This window comes from Natator depressus, chromosome 3, assembly GCF_965152275.1.
Source record: "Natator depressus isolate rNatDep1 chromosome 3, rNatDep2.hap1, whole genome shotgun sequence".
Lineage (NCBI taxonomy): Eukaryota > Metazoa > Chordata > Testudines > Cheloniidae > Natator > Natator depressus.
Genome location: NC_134236.1, coordinates 30,907,990 through 30,930,364, shown reverse-complemented (window position 1 = coordinate 30,930,364; position 22,375 = coordinate 30,907,990). Strand labels below are relative to the sequence as shown.

Genomic DNA, 22,375 nt, shown 5'->3' with positions numbered 1-22,375 from the left:
GTGTAACACCTGTGAAGACAGTGGAGTTGTGTATGTAAAACCAGAGCAAAATCAGTTCTCAAAGGATTTTAATTTGCTGTATTTTTCAGAGGGGAGGGGCTTTATTTTTAGGTTGACATCATTTGCAAGTGATTTATAATGGGCCTATAATGCTGATGTTTCTTTAGCTCCAGATCAGGTCCCTTTGATTGAGGATTTGGAACAGATATTCATGCGCTCGTGGCGGGAGTCGCACCTCTCTGAAATCCGTCAGTATCAACAGGCCATTCCACAGGCTTTCCCTCCGGTTCCCAGCCAGATTGCACCAATGACGTCGGCCCAGCTTCCCTGGCTAGCTGGGCTGGCAGCCAGCTCTTGCAATGACAGCGTCCATATCATCGAGTGCAGTTACTCTCTGGCAGAGGGACTTTCAGAAATGTTTAAGCTGCTCATTGAAGGGAAGCTAGTGAAGACGAACTATGTGGTGATCATATGTGCTTGCAGAAACCGAGCATTAGATTCCTGCATTGCGGTAACAGGTGAGATCCCTAGTAAAAAATCTTGAGACAAACCTGGAAAACTCCATCATTTTCTGTTCTGAAAAGTTAGTTGGGTTAACTTGCTTGCATGCCCTTGCACACCCTTGCTTGTGTATGGGTGCCCTTACCCATGCTACTTGCTAACATGCTTTGCCTGTTGGTGGACGCAAAGGAGGGTTTTGTGCATGCACACCAGTGCATATGCAAATTTTGAGGTTGGGTCGAAGCCACATAGAAAATGTAGTTATACAGTCCAACTTCTGTGTTTGACTGGAATATCTCCACTAAGGAGAGGTTTGAGCATGTTCTCAGTTTCACAAGGATGTTTTTTCTTTGTGTTCTCCCAAAGACAGCTGAAGTTCTATATAGGCTATGCTGATAATATTGGCAAGAATTCTTGGCACTCTACAGCTTTACTCAGAATAATGGGTTTGAATGTCTATGAAATAACTAAGATCTAAGGGTTCATTTTGAAAGCAGTATGGCTCGGATGAATGACCAGTCCAAGACTGTTTTCTTACAGTCTTTTCCATATATTGCTTTGGAAACATACTTCCTGAGACAAAAGACAAATAGAGGGGGAGCATAAGACTGTTTGTTTGGGGAGGTGGGAGAGAAAGATGCTGATTTCTGTTACTTTTGTTTTGGGGGAATATGCCTTTCGATAGGTATTGTTAGGGTTATTTTATAAATTAAGTAGAGAATTTTTATTTTAATTTGAACGGAATTCAAAATTGAAATTCAAATGAAAAAGAGCTTATTTTTTGTCTTTTAGGGAAGTACCAGGCACGAGTACTGTCTGAGAGCATGCTTACCCCAGCAGAGTATCAGAAAGAAGTTAACTATCAACTAGTTACTGGGAAAGTGGAAACATTGGGCTCTTTTTTTAGCACCCTTTGTCCAGGTACATAACATGCCATAAATAGACACAGTTCTAAAAGCCTGATCCTTGTAAGTCAGTGGGAATTGCAGGAGTTCATCACTTTTCAGGAACAGTGTATATAATAAGAATACGTACAAATGAGACAAGGAAGATCTGGGAAAGCACATTTGGTCTCTCCTTAAGAAATTCTCCTGGAATACGTCAGTTTATAAATGCCTATATTTGACTAAAAATGCATGAACGTATAGTTGTGTTCTATTTCTGACTGCGCAGGACGGACACATTGATGGGTGAATGTGTTTGATGCATGCACATAATTTCCGTTGATACCAATGAACACGCTCAGATTAAGAGGAGAATTTGAGTACTTCCCTTCCACACCTCAGCATGCACTCAATCCTGAGCCCTCTAAAATGAGAGAGAGAGTAGTAGTGAGCCACCAGTAGGGCTGCTGATCATGGCTCCTTTCCACTTGCAGTCCAGTAAGGTGAAATAAACAGAGGGGCGCTGGTGCTGCAGGCAGGGGAGCTGGCAAGAACAGTGTGCCCAGCATACATCATGAGCAGAGCTGAGTGAATGAGGGGTTTTGGTTTGGGGGTCTAACCAAAAAAAAAGAAAAAAAGGTTTGAAATGAATTATTTTGGGTTTTGTCACTGAAACAAAAACCAAAAAAGAGCCAAACAAGCAAAACATAATTTTGGATTGAAAAACACTCAAAATGAAAAAAAAAAAACCCAAAATAAAATGGAATGGTTTTGGTTTTTCCTTTTGTTTCATTTTTGGTGGTTTTTCTCCTTTTTCTTTTTAAAAAATAAATATAGCTAAATTTCAAAATGTCATTTTGAAACAAAAAGTCAAATATGTTTTGTTTCGAAATGGTCAGAATGAACTGTTTTGACTTTTTAAAAAAAAGGGGTTTTTTTTTGTTTGTTTGTTTTTTGGCCAAAACTATTTGCCAAATTTGACCTGAATTTGTGAATAGTTTCAGTGCCCAGAAAAATGCATTTTTTAGCAAATTTACTCTTTGCCAAAAAAGTCTCACATAGTTCTAGTCATAAGCCATCAACTAACCATTTGAGAGTGATTCTGTTTTCTTAGAACCGTCAGACACATTTCTATGTCGGTTGCTGCCTCTGCCCCCATTTTCTATTAAGAATGACTCTCACAAGCACTCAGGTGCTTCTTTTCCTTGGGCAGTAAGAGTAACTGAAAATCCTCCGAATAGCAGCCATGCACATCATGTTCACTCACTAGATTGCAGTTAAGAATCTAGAGCCTGACCCTGCTCAGTTCACTCCGGGTGTACTGATGTGTCTCTGCACAAGTGCTGAGCAAACTGAGCACTCAGTGCTAACGCTGTGTTCTGTATATCTTTCAACAAGACCGAACAGGTTGTAAGGAGGATCCTTATGTGGCTGGATATACCATGATATACAGTGGCACTATTCAGTAAAATATGTGTCTGTTTTCTGCATTATGCATAGCTAGAGAAGCCCATATTGCAGGCTTACATGGGCTGCAGAACTTGTTTTGTAAACATCACTTACTGGGATTTAGAAATCAAACTAAGTCTGCAGTGACTGAACTAAAAGTAAGTTTTTATAAGCAATTCAGGTTTGCATTATATTTTATTTTATTTAACAAATAAATTACAATGATATAAAAAGAGACCATATTTTAAGACATAAATCCAAGATGGCAGAGTTAAGATTGAGTATACAACCTTACTTCTCTTGTGCTCCCTCGTTTATGAGTATTCCATTTTTTAGTTTACTATGACTCTCTATCCAGTTGGCTACACTGCCTAAATAGGGAGGAAGGATGGATTATGGATAAAGCTCTAGGCTGGGACTTTTAAGACCTGGGTTCTATTTCCAGTTGTGCTGCTGGATAACCTTGGACAAGTCACTTCACCACTCCCTGCCTCAGTTTCCCCATCTGTAAAGTGGGTTTAATGATACTGACACCCTTTGTTAAGCACATTCATAGCTTCAGATGAAAAACACTGTATAAAAGAGCTAGGGATTGTCTGATTTTTTAAATTTAACATTGTATTAAGTCTTGTGCTTTGCAGGGAATCTTATCTAATGACATTCTTTTATTTTTAAACTTATCCCTTACACTATGGTTGGGACCTGCCTATCCCTTTCCTGTGGGATGATACAGATATATAATTGACCTGGGTTCCATTAACATAGGGCCTGGTTCTCTTGTCTCTTACATCCATTTTCTATTGGTGTAATTCCATTGACTTCAATGAGGTTAGTCCTGATTTACAATGATACAAGTGAGAGGAGAAACTGGCCCATAGTTTCTTTGCCCTGGGTGTTGGTTTGGTTCTGTTATGACTATGGGAACCATTCAGAGAAGAGTTTAATTGTGTACCATGGATACTAATATCCACTGTCCTTTCAATGTGGTAGATGGTGACATTGAGATTCTGCTGGACAAGTTTTATCAAGAAAACCAAGGCCAGAGGTCTTCATCTCTTTCTACTTCAGTGAATAAGCCAACAGCATTGGATATAACTGGAGCAGCTGTGTGCACAAGTAAGTAATGAAGGTGTCTGAAGATGTAGCAGAGCAGAGTGTCTCTCCTTCAAGACAAACTAAGGCCCTGATCCTGCGGTTGGATCCATGTGGGCAGAGCCGTATCCCTTTGCAGAGTCCCAAACTCAGGTTAATAGAAACTCGTCTTGCTTTGGTCCTCCAGGTTTGCATGGATGGAAGTTCCACTTCCTTCCTGTGGATCTCCTAGTTTCTGGACCTTAAGGTCTGGACCTTAAACTGCAGCAGCTGAGCTTCAGCCCTGAGGAGTTTGAGATTCACAGGGTTAAAAGAGGATGGTCCACAATTATGCAAATACCCAATTTCACAAAGGTTTCTTGGATGCCCCTTTAGCTTTCATGAAAGCAGAGTCCTAACTCAATAAGAAAACTACTTCAAAGATTGCCAGACTTTAGGGAGAGTTTGTATAAGATTAGGCTGCAGTCATTCAGCTGAACAGATTTTTCCCTCTTTCCAGGTTATAATGTTGAACAGCATCAGATTCGTCCATTCCAGCTAGCGGTGGCTCAGAAATTGCTGTCTCACGTTTGCTCAATTGCTGACTCCAGCACTCAAAATCTTGATTTGGGTTCCTTTGAGAAAGTTGATTTTCTGATTTGTGTTCCTCCATCTGAAGTCACCTATCAGCAGACACTGTTTCACCTCTGGCATTCAGGTGCTCATTATTAGCTAGCTTTATTTTATATATGTACAGGAAATTGTTAACTGCATTTGGGTTTGGAAGGACTGACCCCTGTTCCATTTCTTTAGGTGTTTTATTAGAACTTGGCTTAGAAAAGGAGCAGCTTACAAAGCAGAGGATGGAACAGTATGTTGTGAAGCTGGATGCCGAGGCCCAGACTAAATTTAAAGTCTTTTTGCAAAACTCTATGCAGAATCCACATACACTGTTTGTACTAATCCATGATCATGCACACTGGGATCTTGTGAGGTAAGAACAGCTTCATTCTTACGCCATTTTTAGAGAGATTATTATTAATTATTGTTATTGTTTGTATTCTTGGATCATTGCTTCATCTATGTCACCCCCCTGTATGCATCCCTCCACTGGCTTCCCCTTTCTATGCATCAAACATAAACGCTTCCTTTTAAGGCCCTTGGTGCACCCTGCCTATTATCTCTTATGCTTTATTGAGCCATCAATGCTAGCCTTCATTGTCCATCAGTTACATTTTCCCACAAGTACCTTCATGCATTCTTTCAGGCTATCCCTTATGTATTGGAGGAGCTCTGTGTAAATATGTGCAAAGGCACCACAATATCCACCTTCACATCTCTCCTTCAAATGCCCCTCTGCTGCAGTGCTGCAGAAACTCCACAGTGGCTGGGCAGTTGGTATGATGTGCTAGCTGCTTATTGCTAGAGCAAGTTGGAAACTTTTCTGATGGCATGTTTTTTTCAGTTGAAAAATGCCAATTTTGTCAAAATCAAAATGTTCTGTGGTTTCTGCCAGGTCACCCACCCACACCCCCAGCTCTTGGGGGAACCCGGGCTCCCATCTCTTCAGCAACATGCCTGGAGGGGGGCCTTGAGAATCAGGGGGCATACTGCATTTGAGAAACACCAAAATGCTCTTACTGCAGGAATGTGTCGGTGTTTCTAAAATAAAAAAGAAGGCATTTCACTTCTGGAAGGAATGTCAAGGTTTTGACAGTTTGTCCTGATTCGGGATGAACATTTTTCCAAAACATTGAAATTTTTCACAAAAGTGAAATTCAGTTTCCCTACCAGCTTATTATACCAATCATAATTTATTGGAGGATGGGTGAGATCCCAGAGGACTAGAGGAAGGAAAACATAGCACTTACCTTTAAAAGGGGGAACAAAGGTGATCCTGGGAATTATAGACCAGTCAGTCTAATGTTGATACCTGGAAAGATACTGGAGCAAATTATTAAACAAGCAATTTGTATGCACCTAGAGGATAATAGGGTCATAAGTAAGAGCCAATATGGATTTGTCAAGAACAAATGCATCACAGAACGGTCTTCTGGTGACATTATATGGTTGTCACATTTGTTCTGTTTTATCGACACCTCCCATGTATTTGTTGACAGGGTTACTGGCTTAGTGGATGGGGGGAAGCTGTAGACTTGATATATCTTAATTTTAGTAAGGCTTTTGAGAATCCCACATGACATTCTTATAGGTAAACTAGGGAAATGGGCCTAGATAAAATTACTGTAAGGTTGATGTGCAAGTTGTTGAAAAACTATACTCAAAGAACAGTTATCAATGATTTGCTGTCAAATTGGGAGGACCTATATAGTGGGGTTTCCCAGAGGTCTGTCCTGAGTCCAGTACTAGTCAATATTTTGATGAATGACTTAGATAATGGAGTGGAGAGGATGCTTATGAAATTTTCAGATGACACCAAGCTGGGAGGGGTTGCAAGCACTTACCAGGGCAGGTTTAGAATTCAAAATGATCTTGACAAATTGGAAAATTGGTCTGAAATCATCAGAATGAAATTTAATAAAAGCAAGTGCAAAGTACTTCACTTAAGAAGGAAAAATCAAATTGGGAATAACTGGGTAGGCAGTAGTACTGCTGAAAAGGAACTGGAGGTTTATAGTGAATCACAAATTGAATATGAGTCAACAATGTGAAGCAGTCGCAAAAAGGGCAAATACCACTCTTGGGCATATAACAGGAGTGTCGTATATAAGACATAGGAAGTAACTGTCCTGCTGTACTCAGCACTGGTGAGGCCTCAGATGGAGCATTGTGTCCAGTTTTGGGTGCCACACTTGAGAAAGATGTGGACAAAAGATTTGGACAAAAGATAATTAAAAGTTTAGAAAACCTGGATTCTGAGGAAAGGTTAAAAAAACTTCACATGTTTAGCCTTGAGAAAAGGAGACTAGGTGGGACCTGATAGGTTTTCAAGGTCTTTAAACACATTAAGGGCTGTTATAAAGAGGACGGCACCTGACTACAGTCCCCAGAGGACCATATGGCTGTTGGCAATTGCTGTGGTGCCAGCCCCTTCTCAATCTCCTCGTGCAGTACACTGGGGGCTGAGGGAAGTCTGCGATCACATCCCCTAGCCTGCAGTGTAATCCACCGTGCCAGGGAGTTTCCAGCTGAGGAGATATGAAGTTTGCTTCCCCCTTCCTTTGTGTCACTGGAGTGGTGTGCAAAGAGAGCAGAGTAAGGCCAAAGAATCCAGTCCCAAATTTCTTGTGGGTGGTTCACTGTGCTTTTGTGTCCAGGTTTGAGATGATGACGTGCATGAATTTGTCACAAGTGTACATTTATACAAATCACTTTGGAGAGTTTGGCATTTCTTTTTGCAGCGCTGTTCACAGCCTTTATCCTCAGGCGGAACCATCTGTGGGACTCGTTGATAGATTGTTGAACTGCAGAGAGGTGAAAGAAGCTCCAAACATTTTGACACTCCATGTGACTTCCTTCCCCTATGCTCTGCAGACACAGCATACTCACATCAGCCCGTACAATGAAATCCACTGGCCTTCGTCATATAGCAATGTAAGATGGGATGTTTTCAGGATTTTGGGTTCATTCAGTAGCTATTTTACATTTACATGTTCTGAAAAACACTGGAGACCACGTGTTTTTGTAAGCGAAATGATGAATAATGATGTCTGCGTCACTCCTCTCTCTCCTCTTCCTCATTCAGTCTATAGATGTGTCTTCCATCTCTTCCCCTTTTTTGTTCCCCGTCTGCCACTTACCTTCTTTCCATTTCTCCCCTTCCTTTCCCCAATATCTATCAGTCCCTTTTCAGTCTATCCCCCATGCCTTTTCTCTTCCATACAGTCTGTCCCCTTCCAGTCCTCACCTCACTGTTTCTCCCCTCCCAGTCTCCTTACCCTCCACCACAGTTTTTGATGGCTCATGGAAGGAGCAGCCTGAAGAGAAGCACTGGTTCAGGAGCTGCTTAAAGAAGAGCCCTTGATATCCTTCCCCTACTGTCTGGCCCTTTTTCTTTCCTCCTCTCAGGGGAAACCTATTTCTATCTGCTCCCAATGAGAGGTGGTTGGCAGGACAGAACAGGGTAAGCTTCCTGAAATGGCATGTGTGGCATTGCTATGCTGCATTGCAGAATGGCACAGCTATGGCAGACAGATGACCCTGAGGTGACCAGATGTCCTAGGAATCCGATGAAATTTGTTGAAGCCTCCAGTTTCAATAAAACCACTCAGGACATCTGGTAACTGTAAATGTATGTGGCGTTGGATCCTTAGCTACTGAGAATGGGGGGAAGGGGCCTGTGCTTTTTGTAGTGATCCAAATTTTCTTCCCCACCCCCACTCTTTTTTGGTGAGCTACTCACACCACTAAGGTATGTCACATTTTCATACCTCACTTGCCTATGCCTAAAAGACATGAAGGTGTTTCTTTGCTGACTGGATCCTGAGGAGCATTTTGTTCCATCTCCATGAGTATTAATGTCATCATCCAGGTCTCTGGGCCATGCCTTTCTCTCTGGAGGGCTTCAATACCTTATTGGGTGGAAGAAGTCCTACAGTGTCATTCTGATGCCTAGTCTATTTAGGACAGAACTGTTGTAACTGTCAGCTGTATTAAGCATCCATAAACTTTATGCAAATATTTGTTAACAATAATAAGTGGATTATAATATTGGGAGTGTGTGATCCTGAGTGCTCAGAGGAAGCTGCAAAGACCATGACTGCTCCCTCCACTGAATGCATCTGCCTGCTTCTTACAAAGTGGTACTTACAATCATAGGTTCTAATCTTCATTGTTTTTTAATTCTGAGAAAGCAGGAGGCTCCTAAAAGTTTTTTTTATTAAATCTTCACCTTGCCAAGAGATCATTGCATTTCCTCTCATGTATACATCTCACTGTGGTTTTCCATGCTTTTGATACCTCTATCTTAGGCTTCATTCATATTCTCTACATGGGAATAACCAGAATGCGGTTCGTGTGTGCAAGGTGGACCAGTGAGAGTGCATTATACTAACTATCAGAAAAGTTCCCTAGCTGTTTTTCTGACATTTTTTTCAAGATTTTTTTCTCCAGGCTTTTTTCTTTTTGGCTTATACTTTTACTGATGTGTGGAAAGATGATGTGTCAAGTAGTTCAGAACTGTGCAGTCTTTCTATTGTGTGCAAGATAAAAATACATATAAATCTACCCAGATCCTCAGCTTGAGTTAATTGTAAGTAAGCTTCACTGAAGTCATTGGAATGACACCAATTTAAACCTTCTGAGAATGACCTATTGTAAGTATGAATGTGTGTGTGTATGTATGTGGATTTTTGTGTGTGTGTACACGAGATATAAAGAATGTCTATATGTAGGTGATGGTAGATTGATGAATTATTTATAATTTATATATAAGTTTTTATCCTTAAATTGCCTGTTGCCTTATTTACTTTAGGGAATAGATCTATACCATGAAAACAAGAAATATTTTGGGTTGTCAGAATTCATTGAATCTACCCTTTCTGGACACAGCCTTCCGTTGCTTCGATATGACAGCTCCTTTGAAGCTATGGTCATGGCTTTAGGAAAAAGGTACAGTACATTCTTTGGTTTAAAGCATTATGAAATTTGAGAGGTAGCATGGTCCAATGGGTGAGATACTGGGCTGCAAGTCAGGAGACCTGGGCCGACCTTGAGACCGACCCGTTGTGCGTCCTAGGGCAAATCACGTTACCTCTCTTTGCCTCCTTTTCTGCTTCTACCCTTTGTCAGTTGTCGTTATTTAGACAGGAAGCTATTCAGGACAGGGGCACTCTCTTGCTATGTGCACGCCTTCTAGCACAGTGAGACCCGGGTCTTGGTTGGGGCCTATAGGCACTACAGAAATAATATTACAAGCAAATCTTGTGTTCAAAGTGAAATGTTAGAAATTAACTAACCCCCAGCCAATATTTTTTGACTGCTTCCCTGCTCTTACAGTAACTAACTTCATTAGCTTAATTAGTTTTATGTGTGAACTAACAGACCAAAATGTATGGGAATATCTGAAATATAGTACAACTGCCTTAATGGTCAAAAGTCGTGGGTTTAAACGCCTGCGTTGTAACCATCAGGAGTTTGCATTCTGAGTTGCAATATAATTTCTATGCTTTCAGGTGTTAATCAGTCAATATTGGGAGTGTGATTCCATTCTGAATTTGGCTGGCTATCAAAAACCTGATTTTAACATATAACATTTGTAAATATTTTAGTCAGACCACAAAGAGCAGGTGAGATTTCACTTTGGCTCATGGGGTTAAATCAATGAAAGACTCAGTTAGGGAGAATGCTATAGAACATCATCAGAGCTTGAAAAAATGATGTCACCTAGTTGATTTGCTCCATGTGGAGGGAGTCAGATTAGTTACTCCAAGTATATAGCAGTTGTTATTTAGGTATATTTTTTGCATGCACAAAAGTCCAGTAGGACTCCTTGGAGGTGTTAGGGTGTGCAAGGAATAAAAGATTGAGAAAGCAGAACTTTGCAAAATTGTACTAATGACTGTTTGTATTAGGGCTCAATCCAGCTCTTTCTATTGATTTTAGTAGTAGTTGAGTCAGATCTTTCATGAGTAAATGTGAGTAAAAAGCAGGGATAATGCACTATGAGGAGTACTTTGTTCATTTATATGACAAGTGCATTTTAGTTTTGATTAATACATAGTACTCTAGCAAATATCCAGTAGTACGTTTTGCAAATGTGATGAAGTCTTAATAATAACATGAGATAATATAACTTCACCACCCCACTTAGCTATTACATACTGAGAAATGGAGAGATTGCACTATTGGTCTTGGAATTACAGGATCCGCAGATTAGCAGTGGGTCAATGCGATTCTCCTGTGTATTGGGCATGATTTTACACCTGGATTCAATTTTGAGTTTTAATAATTTTTACAAGGGTAGCATTCTCACTTTAATTCTAGGATTCTAATGCTTCACAATTTATTTCAGATTTCCCAGATTACACAGTGCAGTGATAAGGACATTTGTCCTTGTACAGCATTACTCTGCAGCTATGATGGCAGTAAGTGGTCTGTCTCAGATGAAGAATTACACCTCAGTTGAAACTCTGGAAATCACCCAAAACCTTATAAACTCTTCAAGGCAATGCCCCAGTGGTCATGGCTTCATGGTGGTGTTAAGAATTCCTTGCATTCCATTGGCTGCTGTGGCATATGAACGACTTTATCACGTAAGGGAAAGACTATCCCTCACAGATAATTTTGAAATCATCTTGGGAAATCCTAATTCTGGAATCACCATAGGGAAGCACTTTGTGGAGCAACTAAAGGTAACTTGCAGAATGACATTGCCTGAAAAGAATCTCTGAGGAGCAGTGCTTTCAGTGGTGGGTGGTGATATAAAAGTTTTATTGGCATGAGATTTGGATGTTAGTGATGGAGATGGCTATTTCCCAGCAAAATTAAAATTCCCTAAAGAGCCTGACTCCTATCTATCAGACACATCCATCTGTCATTCCTATAGCCAGCTTCTGATGGCTGCACAGGAGGGCCTTTACAAACGTGATTAGAACTCCCAACCACCAACAGCTTCAGCCCCAATCAGCTTCATTGCACTGGACTGGGGCATCAATGAATCAGAGTGGTGGTAAAAGACCAAGTGAAAATGAAAACTACTTTTGGTTTGGAAAAACCTTTACCAGAGCAGTGAGGTTTCCCCTTGTGAGCAAACCTCAGTGACCAGTCTGGAATTGAATTGCACAGCCTACCACGCATAAAGGCTTTGAATCAGTACACCTACCTACAGGTTTCCAATTGGTCCAGGTTTTCCAAGCATGGTGCCTAATGTTTTCTGGACCTTTTGTGATGAAAATGCTGGAAATAATAGATTAATAGATTTTTAAGGCGAGAAAGGACCACTATAATCACATAGTCTGACCTCAAGCATAACACAAGTTGAAGTCCACAGACACTACCCCACTGAGTACAAATGCTATCACCACATATTAAAACAAAAATATGTGTATTCTCTAAGTTAGGACTGTTCTTACATTCTGAGTCTGATTCATGTTGTTTATCTACTTAGCTCAACCAAGCTGAGGAAGAGGGCCTGATTTTGAACTCATTCTGCTATAAATCAGGAATAACTCCATACTGTAAAGCTGATATAAGTGAATTCAGAATCACATGCCATGTTGTCTTAGGTGTCTTGTGCAGCACTGCATATACTGTTGGTGCTTAATGAATAAATAAGGACCAGATAGTAATACCCTTGCTCCCGCTGAGTAGTACCTTACTCATCAAGAAATCTCATTGACTAGGTACTAATCAGTGTGAATAAAGGTATCATCCAATGGGCATGATTATCAAAGGGAAACTGACAGCTGTGGTTAGAAGACTGGACCAACAAAGGAAAACCTTTAGAGTGAGTAACTCTGCTTTCTGTCTTTGAAGATCAAGCTATACATCTTCACAGTGGTTTCTCATGTTTCCTGGAGGAGCATTTGGATCTATATTTAGCCACTTATGGTAACAATTCATTAGAGTTCTGAAATATAGTCATATTATGGGGCCGTTTATTATTGATATAAAACTTCTGAAAGAAGATAAAACCATTTTGCAACTCAGGACCTTTCAATTTAGGGCCTGATCCTGCAATGATTTCTCTTGTGAAATATCTGCAGAATTAGGTCCATACAATAGACAATAAATCATTAGTTTCTTCATTCTTAATTGTGGCATATAAATATGCCCACCAATGTTTTTATATTCTGTGACAGATATGGCAGAAAATTGAAGATGTGGAGTGGAGGCCACAGACCTATTTGGAATTAGAAGGTCTGCCTTGCATATTAATATTTAGTGGAATGGATCCTCAAGGGGAAGCCTTGCCAAGGTAGGAAGGAAATACTGACAAATATTTCCATGACATTTGTTCATTCCCAATGGTTCACAACTTCGTTTTTCTCTGCACCCTTCAAATGGCTGAAAAATCATTCTGTGACCTGCTGTGTCCCATAATCCTTTGCGGGTGCAAAGGCTGGTGAAATTTGAATGACAGGATGATTTTTGGTAGTTTCTGTATCAAAAAAGTGGAACATTTCTGGTGTAGTAGGATGGTGGTAATGATTGTGAGGCTGAGCTGTGGGGTGCGGTCTTTCATTTTCATACCATTCCCAATTATTCCTGTTTTATAGATGAGGAAACCAAGACACAAAAAGATCCCACTAACCCTTGATGTAGGTAGGTGCAACTCCCATTAACATCGGTGTTGCGCCTGCTTATGAATTAGTCCAAAGAGGTTAAGTGACATCCCTAGAGTAGAGAGAAAGTAAGTGTCAGAGCCAGAATTAGAACTCTGAAGAATCTGTCTCCTAAATTTATGCCTAATGCATTAGATTATACTGCTTCAAATAATAATAATGAAACAATATAGTGCTGAATTTACTGAAAGACAGTGACCACTTCATATCATTTTGTTCTATCTCACACATCAGTTAAGTAGGCAATAACAAAATTCCTCATTGATTGTGTTTGCAAAAGAAATAAAGGTGTGGAATACATTAAGTTTTCATAGTATCTTTTGGTTTCATTCCAGATCACTGAGATATTGTGACCTACGTTTAATAAATTCCTCTTGCTTAGTAAGGACAGCCTTGGAGCAAGAGCTTGGCTTGGCAGCATACTTTGTTAGCTCTGAAATCCACATGGAGAAGGTGGTCGTGAATGATGTGTTGGAGAGTGATCCAGAGAAACTGAGCAGTACTGATAATGAAGATGAAGAAATAGTGACAGAAGGTAAATGAACCTGTGTAGTGCCAGTTCTCTTAAAATGTATTCAAACAGCAATTGTATTAAATACTAATACCATAAATTTCAGCTAGTGGGATGTACATTAGCCTTTAAGAGTGCAAAGCAAACTGTCAAAAGGAAGGGAACAGTAAATACATGAGAATACAGCGATTAGTAGCACAGGGTGCTGTAAAACACTGGGAGACATTATTTGAATTTACAGTGATGGTTTGTGTACTTTTGGAATTAAACTTATCAAATAATGTTAATTGTACTTACTATATATTGTGTCTTACAGCTGAGGAATGCAAAGAATTTTATTAACATTAATTAGTTGAACTTCAGAACCCTTGAAAAGTTATTATTTTACCCATTTTACAGATGGGAGCACTGAAGCACAGAGAGGATAAGTGATTGCTCAAAGTCACATTGAAGGGACTGCTCAGCTGAATAAGGGTGGCAGAATAGGGGCCAAAATTAACAGAAAGATGTACTGTGACCAGCAGCTTTGAGAGGGAGATGAAATTATATTGTTATCAAAGGGAAAGGTACAGTCTGATCCTGAAGCTGGTTTCGCATCCCATTTTAAGGATGGTCACCTGGTAGTACCAACATAGGGGCTACTGTGTCACACATCCTCCATGCTGCTGGGATAGCAAAGAAGAGGAGGCATGACTAGCAAAGAGGGAATGGGGCCGAGATACCTCTGCACTATGCCAGCTCTTGGCTGCATTTTTGACTCTCAGAGGCTGTTGCAACTCAGCCAAAGTTAGAACAGCCCTTAGGCTGCTCTACCATAGCCTAGGAAGAATGGCCACACTCAGAACAGCACCTGAATCCAGGCACCTAGATAAGTTTTAAGCCACTTTTGCCCAGCATCCCTTCACTTTATGCACTTTGGTCATAGCCGAGAATTGGTCTTTAGAATTTTAATTCTCCTCCATCCTCCCTCTTCTCATGAAACAGGCTCCACTTCAGAAAAGAGAAGTCCTGTCAAAAGAGAGAGATCACACTCCCATGACTCTGCATCTTCATCTCTCTCTTCAAAAGCTTCAAGTAAGACTTTATGATAATCTTTCTCAAGTGGTATTTAGGATGTAAAAGCAGCAATTCATTTAGCCTGGCAAATGAAGAATGAAAGACACAAATCATTAGGTTTTTGGCAAAACCTGTTTTAATGAACTTGCTAACAATTAAATTAAAAAAAAAATCTGAGCTTTCAAGAATCGTACTTCTGAGATCAAAAATAAAGAGATTGCCTCATGCTTGATCCATGAATGCATAGGCCATTGTATAGATCTCTGAGTGGGGTCACTGTATTATACAATAGTACCGTATCAACAGAAATGTTCTTTAATATTTTTATGACAGGTACCAAGATGCAGATCCTCAGCTGATGCAAATTGTCAGAGCTCCGTTTGAAATCAGTGGACTCATGACAACTCACACCAGCTGAGGACCTGCCTCTGTATTTTCAAAGGACCTTCCTAAATTTTGCCTGAAAAAATGTTCATGAACTTTTTGGGAGGGCACTAGAATGTGTGCTCACAAATTTTAGAGTGTAGAGTGTTTCTTTTAGAAATGTTTGTGTTTTGTCAATACTTTGCCCTGTACGTTGAATATGTATTATTTCTTCCTAATCTGAAAATTGGTTTAAGAACAGACCATCAAAGTTTTACTTCTGGGGAATTCTGCAACAAAAATATTAAAAATTCTGCACACAATATTTTGAAATTCTGCATAATTTATTTGTCAATATAATCATGCCAGTTTCAATTATTTTGGTAATTTATTTCAAAATACCTGTCAGAAAGTGTGTTTGTAACCATACAGACAAAATAAGATTCAGGAAATGTTTTTTGAAAATAGATTCCTTACTAGGCATATTAATACAGAACTTTGAGTCATAATTAATTTAAACTATAGTACAGAAATGTATTTCCCATGCCACTCAGAAACAGTGCAAAGGCTTGGGGGAGTCAGGGGTAATGGAGGAGCTGAGGGAAAGGGAATTAATTTCTGGCAGTCTGGGAGTGAACCTGGAGGGTTGTTGGATGTGAGTGGGAGAAGTATGGAACAGGGTTTTTTTTGCAGGGGTGGGGGTGGGGAAAGGGATTGTTAGGGAGTTGGGGACCATCTCCCATGCAGACCCTGGCTGACCCCTAGCCTTTCCCATTCATTCAGGCATATCTGTCCTGTCCCTGTCTTTCCCTGCACCCTGCTTCCCGCAGTCCACATGTGTCCCTACAGCAGCAGCCCACTCCCATTTGGTCCCTGGCTCAATGCTGTCAGCCCACTAGCTCTTGTGCCCCTACCCTAGTCTGTCCCTCCCAATAGCTCTTCTGAACCCCAGGTATGTCGCTGTGAGAAAATCAGCCTCTGCTCTCAACCTCCCTGTGGCTGGCTATTCTGGCTCATGAGCTGTCTGCCCTCTGTTGTGATGCCACAACAGCCCCTGGTGGGCGAAAGGTGTAATTGCAGTGGCTCCCTGGCAGAATGTTTTACAGTATTCTGTGGCGAGAAAAAACGCTGTGGGGGAACATGAATTTGGCATGTGTGCAGTTGTGCAGAATTCCCCCAAAAGTAAAAGTTTTTGAAGCAATGTCAGGAGGTACTAAAAAATATAAATTTGTATGATGATTTTTTTTATGGGCAGAGACTAATGGAACAGAACAAAAATGTGCAATATGCATTGTATCATACTTCAGTAAAAATACATAAATGTTTATGTGGAGGGTCACAATTTCATGGAGCATCACAAAACATGTTATGTTGCATTAGCTGTAAACTTAAATGTTCCAAGTTATTTCCAAATAATTATTGTTCACACCACAGCTATGAGTGTTCTGACTGTGAATTCTTTTGCCACAAGGCACAGTTGCCATTACAAATGGAAAAGCACCAAAAGGTTTGGATAAGCCCCCCCCCCCCCCCCCGAATGTTTTTACTTTTTGACATGTATACTGTTCTTCAAAGTCAGGCTGCTGATCTCTTCTGCGCTGCCCTAGGATGACACTTGTGGCTTTGTTGGCCTGAATCTGTTTGCTAAAGAAAATCTCTTTGGCCAGTTCTTGCACGTGGATATGGGTCTTTGGCATGTTGTCACAGTAGTACTGAGTCCAAAAAGTATTCACGTTGTTGGTGACATTTTTACCATTGTTGTTATTCTGATATTGGCTGCTTTGGAGTATGCAGTTGGGCTGTCTCTTCCTGTTTCATGGTGACAAAGCAAGTGAGCATCCCTCATATGTGTTTGTGGAAAAATAGAAAGTCAAGAAAGGAACCACAGTATGTAACTATTGCACATCACTTTTGGATCTCCCAGAAACTATGGAGTTCACACTTAGCAGGTCCCCCATATCTAGTCATGACAGAGGGTGTTGTGGAGTAGGGTCTGGTGTAAGGGAGCATGATCTGTGAATTTTATTGTGAACACTCCCCAACTTTGTTGATCCATGTCTCATGGAGATTGCATCTATCTTTGGTAGGCATAATCTGTGGAGTTCCTGCATGATGTCATGGGCATCTAGGCAGTGGGTTTATGGGAACTCTGGTTTTGTAGTGTGAATTGTGTAACAGTTTTCTTGGAAATTGGTGCATGCCCTGAATTAGATGGTTGAAGTCTACTTGACTTTATGAGATTGTTTGTTTATATCAGTGCTGACAATCACTTTTTTCTTTTCTTTTTTTTTTGTTGCTTGCGGGGAGAGTCCAATAAGTGCTATGGAGATCAGTGCCTCGGCAAACTGGCTATTTTGAAAGGCTGATCTGAGAAATGCTGATCATTTGCACCTCCCTTTTGAAATCTTTGAGAGTTGCAGGGCTCAGCAACTCTTAGGATCAGGGCCTCACCTTCCAGGAGGCTGATAAGTGTAATGTTAATGGGATTCCGGTAGAACATTTAGGATCAAAATCATGCCTACATTAAAACTGTTATAGCTGTGTGTATGGCGGGGGAAATAACCTGTGACAAATAAATTAAAAAAAAAAATTTTTTTTAAACATTTCTCGAAGAAATGGAAAATTTAACAACCATAAGGCTCAGTGCTGAAATCAGTGGGAACTTTGCCATGGATTTTAGTATTCCAAATTCGCATGGGCTTATTCACACAAATACTCCCGTTAGTTTCAATAAGGCTACCTGTGTGAGTTAGGTGAACACAATTTGGCCCAACAGGAGCAGGCCTGGACTCACAGCTTTTGATGTCTGCATTATATATTGTTTACTGTGGTTTGACAATGAAAAGTGTAATAGAAATGTTGTGGTTCAAGGTAGTTGCTGAAGAATCACATTACCCCATGTTGAAATACAGATTTTGTTTTTAGGTGCAGCATTCTGCATGGAATCATCTCCTCCTTTAGCAACACCAGGAGACATAGCAAAGTCACCCCACCTAGTCCTAAGCAGCAGTACTGAAGAGAACACACAGAACTGTGAAAGGCAAAGGCAGAAGGTAGAAAAGGGGGCGCAAACGGTGATCAGCAAGCACTTGCCAGTTGTAGCTGAACAGCTGGATTCAAAACAGAACATAAAAAGTGCCCAAATTTCCATCAACTCATCATCATCACCTTTCTCCTCTTCTTCCTCTTCCTCTGCACCTACTCACAACTCCATCATGCAGACATCTCAGTGCTCCATGACTAAAGCATCAAAACAGCCCCCCATTGTTTTCCTGCCTAAGCTGGTGTATGACATTATTACTTCTACTGACAGCAGCGGACTTCCCAAGTCCTCTTCCCTCTTGCCTTATCATTCTGTGATGTGGGCGAGTTCTTTCCGCCCTGTCATGAGTAAAATGATGACCTGCACGGAACAGTCTCTATACTATCGCCAGTGGACAGTTCCCAAGCCAATCCATATGGACTACAATAATAGAAATGAGGGCAGAATGGACACCTTTCACCCAAGGAGGCTGCTGCTGAGTGGGCCACCTCAGGTGTGTAATAAGAATAGGGTATTATTATTGTTTTATTTTGATTAATTTTGTCTTCATCTCATTAAGCGCTAGGTTAATGAGATTATTATTCATACCTAATTGATTTTTTTCACTGGTGAAAAATAACCTCTCTTCTATGTTTTTATTTCTGTATCCACCTCAGTTAAACAATCTTCCTCTCCTCACTGTTAACTTGAGGCAAGGACAATTAAGTTGTAGTGATATCTTTTTTTGTTGTCAATCTTTATACAATTAGTGTTGTGTTTTAAGGAAATGATGGTCTTTTTTTCTTTGAAAATACATTTTACACACCACGCTGTCCCTTGCAGCTTGTTACAGACTAATAGGAGTTACATTTTAAATAAAGTTTGAATAGCCACACAGGGTCAGTTTCTTATGGTCAAGCTGATTAGGGTGTGAAATTGGCAGATTCAGCCACTTCCATCATGGTTTGCAGAGAAATAGAAGTTGTTGCAAATACAAGAGGGACTGATCCACTTCAACAGAGACAGCTGAACTTCTGGCCCAGGTTTTCAAATGACTTTGTAAGGACACTTGGAAGTAGGTAAAGACCTCAGGGAGCCTTTTTCCTCTTAAGTGCCCGAAGACTATTTAGCATGCGGCTATGAGCATGATGTCTCTTCAATTCAATGCACATACTAGATACTAAATGTTCTGATGTTCCACTGAAGTTTTATGCAACGTGCCAGGCATGGGGGAAACACCATAGCCACAGAGAGAATATTGCATACAGCCTTCAGAAATTAGAAATAAATCCAAACTAAGGCAAAGACTTAGATTTCCAGTTTTTGTAACATTCATCCACTGACTAAAACCGGAGAAAGCCAGAGTTCAATCTTCCACTCACTCTTCTGTACGTGTGTATTGCAGAGGTCTCAGTACAGAAAAGACCATATTCTGCTCCCAGTTTAATAGGTGCAATGCATTGAAATAGATGGTGTCACACTGGGGTAAATAAGAGTACAAATTGACTCTATCTATTTGCGTATGTAGGCACTTGCAAGTGCTGCTATAAATGTATAGAGGGTACCAGATGGATCACTGAAGAACATCTCTTCACTGCTCTCCATCTCCATGATCAAAACTCTCAGTGTTTGCTGTGGATTAAGATAATAAGTGTTCAAAAGAGATGAATGTGTGGTAAACACAGACAAGGTAAAAACTGATATATTGTGCAACAGATAGCTAGTATGTTTCCACATCCAAGAAAAACATACATTGATGTAATTTTGGTTGGAATTTTGCATGCCTAAAAATCAAGAAGTTCAAAGTTATGGTTCCCAAAGCTACAATAAGGGTACAAAATAACCCATATGTAGTAGTTCATATTACTATGGCATTAATTTGGCCGTACGATAACTGATTTCTGCCCACAAGACGTATGCTTGTGGTTCTCAACAAAGTCAATGGGAGTCCTGTATTCATCTGAGGACAGAAGTTGGCCCTTAACACACATATGCTATGTGTCATTGGCCAAGTATATGCAGAAAATATAGTCTGCTTATTTATTCATTTGTCTGCTTCTTGGGGCAGGAGTGCAAGCCTGATTTTGAGGGATTAAGTGGTACATAGGACTCAGGTTGGCCCTCTGCACAGAGGTGAATTTCACCTCAAAAGAACACTGTCTGTTCTACAACTCCATCTCTTCTCTGACTGTCTCCAGAACAAAGGTTCTGACCTACAATTTCCAATTGAATTTAATGAGAGTTGGATCAGGTCCTAAAAATATTCTCCATGCATGTATTTATTGCATACTCACCAGTTCTTCCTGATTACACACCTGTTTCATACTGAATGTTTTATGGAGGAAATCAGGAATTAAATGTTTCATTTTATTAAATGTTTCATTTTTAGGGGTATATTCTCATTTTAGTATGTTGGGGAACATGGCTGGGCTGCTTAGCTCCATTTAATGTCTAAACCCCAAACATACTAAAGGGAATATATTCTAAAAAACCCCAAAACAGTTAAAGTATGTTGGTTGTTTTGGGCTTAATGTACGGTAGTATGTTGTCTATTCTAATGGAAAGGTGAAAGAAAACATATAGCAAATGTGAGCTCCTGTCTCACTTTAGAAATTAACAGTTTTCTTTCCAGAAGTGTGTTCCGCTCATGGGCTTGTTTCATAACCATTGCACTATATGTGGAGTTATGCTACCTACTGCATTAAGAGGAATCAGTAGAAGATTTTGGCACCATAATGTCTTGTCTGAGCTCTTCAGAGACAAATCCAAACTAAGTCAAAGACTTAGATTTCTAGTTTTTGTAACATTAACCCACTGACTAAAACCACAGAAAGCCAGAGTTCATAATAGCCGATAGAGATCAGCTATTAGACATGCCATTCTAAGCGTATAAATAACAATTCAGCCAGAGTATTAAGCTGGAGGAAGTTCTCTGAATTAGTGGACACAATCCTTTCAGACACTAGAAAGTTGTTATCTTACCATACAACATAAAAAGTCAATTTAAGAAAAATTAAGCACTCTAGTGAACCAAAACTATAAGTATCACTGCCGAAATGTTTAGCATTCAGGAATTCTCCTCCTTCCCCTCATATACATAACACGTCCAAGGTTGACTAAAATGTTTTCTATATGGTTACTTTCCAGTCAAGATATGTACGCCCCTAGCACTATGTATGAGGCTCCGATCTCCACTGAAGCCTTTGGGTGATACCACAATACCAATAATAAACTAATGATAAAAACTGCATGTAAGGACATCAACCAGTGGTCTGAATACATACACAGGAATAAAAGGGGCAAAACAGACTTGCCATTAGCTAACTCCAATACTTATTTTTCCCAGCAGCCTTTTATTTTGCTTCTTTTGAATTAAATATGGGGAGAAATTCTCTCGCCCTATCTGGTGAACCCAAATCCTTAGTGAATGCAGGGTGCCTCTGCATTTCTTAGAGTTACTGCCTTATATCCAGAAAGACAAATCTAAGGATAAAAGGAAGGAGAGAAGGTGCTTCAAGTTCCAAACCTACTAAATCTGGAACACTCACCCCATTCTATGGAACCACTGGACCATTACTTTAAAAGGTCTCCAGAGTACTATTCCTGGTACTTCCTTCTGGTTTCTAAGAAGTCTTGTTTCCCACCCATCACCCACCTTAGATTCTCAGCCTTTGGCACTCAAAAAACTCACTGAAGTTTTGTTTCATTAATACATCCTTTTGCACCATTTTTTTAGCTTTGAGGTAAGAAGACCCTCTAGCATGTGGTCCTGAAGGCTGCATGCTTCTATGACATGCCACAGTCAGACCTTAGTATGGATTCTTCCCAAGGTTTGTGGTTGGTGACCTGCACCTCTAGATTGTCCTTATTCAATTTTATCTGTGTCCCAAAGGGTTTTCAACAAGCTATTTATAGTCTTTTGATTCCACTTGAATGCATTCTTGGATAGCATTCTGGGTTGGACGGTCTCAAGATTTATTTGTAGGTTAATAGCATAAAGTCTTGTGTAAATTGGAAATTATCTACTCTGACTGCCTTTCAGATCCCCTGGGAATGGTTTTGGAAATTAATGAGGGAAAGAAGTCAACTTGCCCTAGAAATTTTGTTTATCTTCATGTCCATTGTCAAGAGTTCCTTTCATGTGAAAGGAGTTGGTAGACTCAGTCCATTTTTCAGTAGACAAGTGTCCACATTAAGAAACCCACTGAAACAATTACCTTTCTTGTTGGGAGTCTTAGCAGAGGGCAAAGAGTGATAAAGCACGGAGATAGTA

At 40.2% G+C, this 22,375-nt stretch overlaps 1 protein-coding gene across 4 annotated transcripts in view; it reads left to right on the top strand.

Annotated features, from left to right (window-relative positions):
- Positions 1-22,375, top strand: part of GREB1 (growth regulating estrogen receptor binding 1) — a 154,003-nt gene that overhangs the window by 105,546 nt on the left and 26,082 nt on the right. For all 4 annotated transcript variants that reach the window (XM_074947646.1, XM_074947647.1, XM_074947645.1 and 1 more), the window contains exons 11-22: positions 168-518; positions 1,294-1,422; positions 3,825-3,950; positions 4,426-4,623; positions 4,719-4,899; positions 7,268-7,460; positions 9,340-9,476; positions 10,879-11,218; positions 12,668-12,783; positions 13,486-13,685; positions 14,646-14,735; positions 18,006-18,616. In XM_074947646.1, coding sequence (XP_074803747.1) covers positions 168-518; positions 1,294-1,422; positions 3,825-3,950; positions 4,426-4,623; positions 4,719-4,899; positions 7,268-7,460; positions 9,340-9,476; positions 10,879-11,218; positions 12,668-12,783; positions 13,486-13,685; positions 14,646-14,735; positions 18,006-18,616 — 2,672 coding nt within the window. The remainder of the gene's footprint in view (positions 1-167; positions 519-1,293; positions 1,423-3,824; positions 3,951-4,425; positions 4,624-4,718; positions 4,900-7,267; positions 7,461-9,339; positions 9,477-10,878; positions 11,219-12,667; positions 12,784-13,485; positions 13,686-14,645; positions 14,736-18,005; positions 18,617-22,375) is intronic.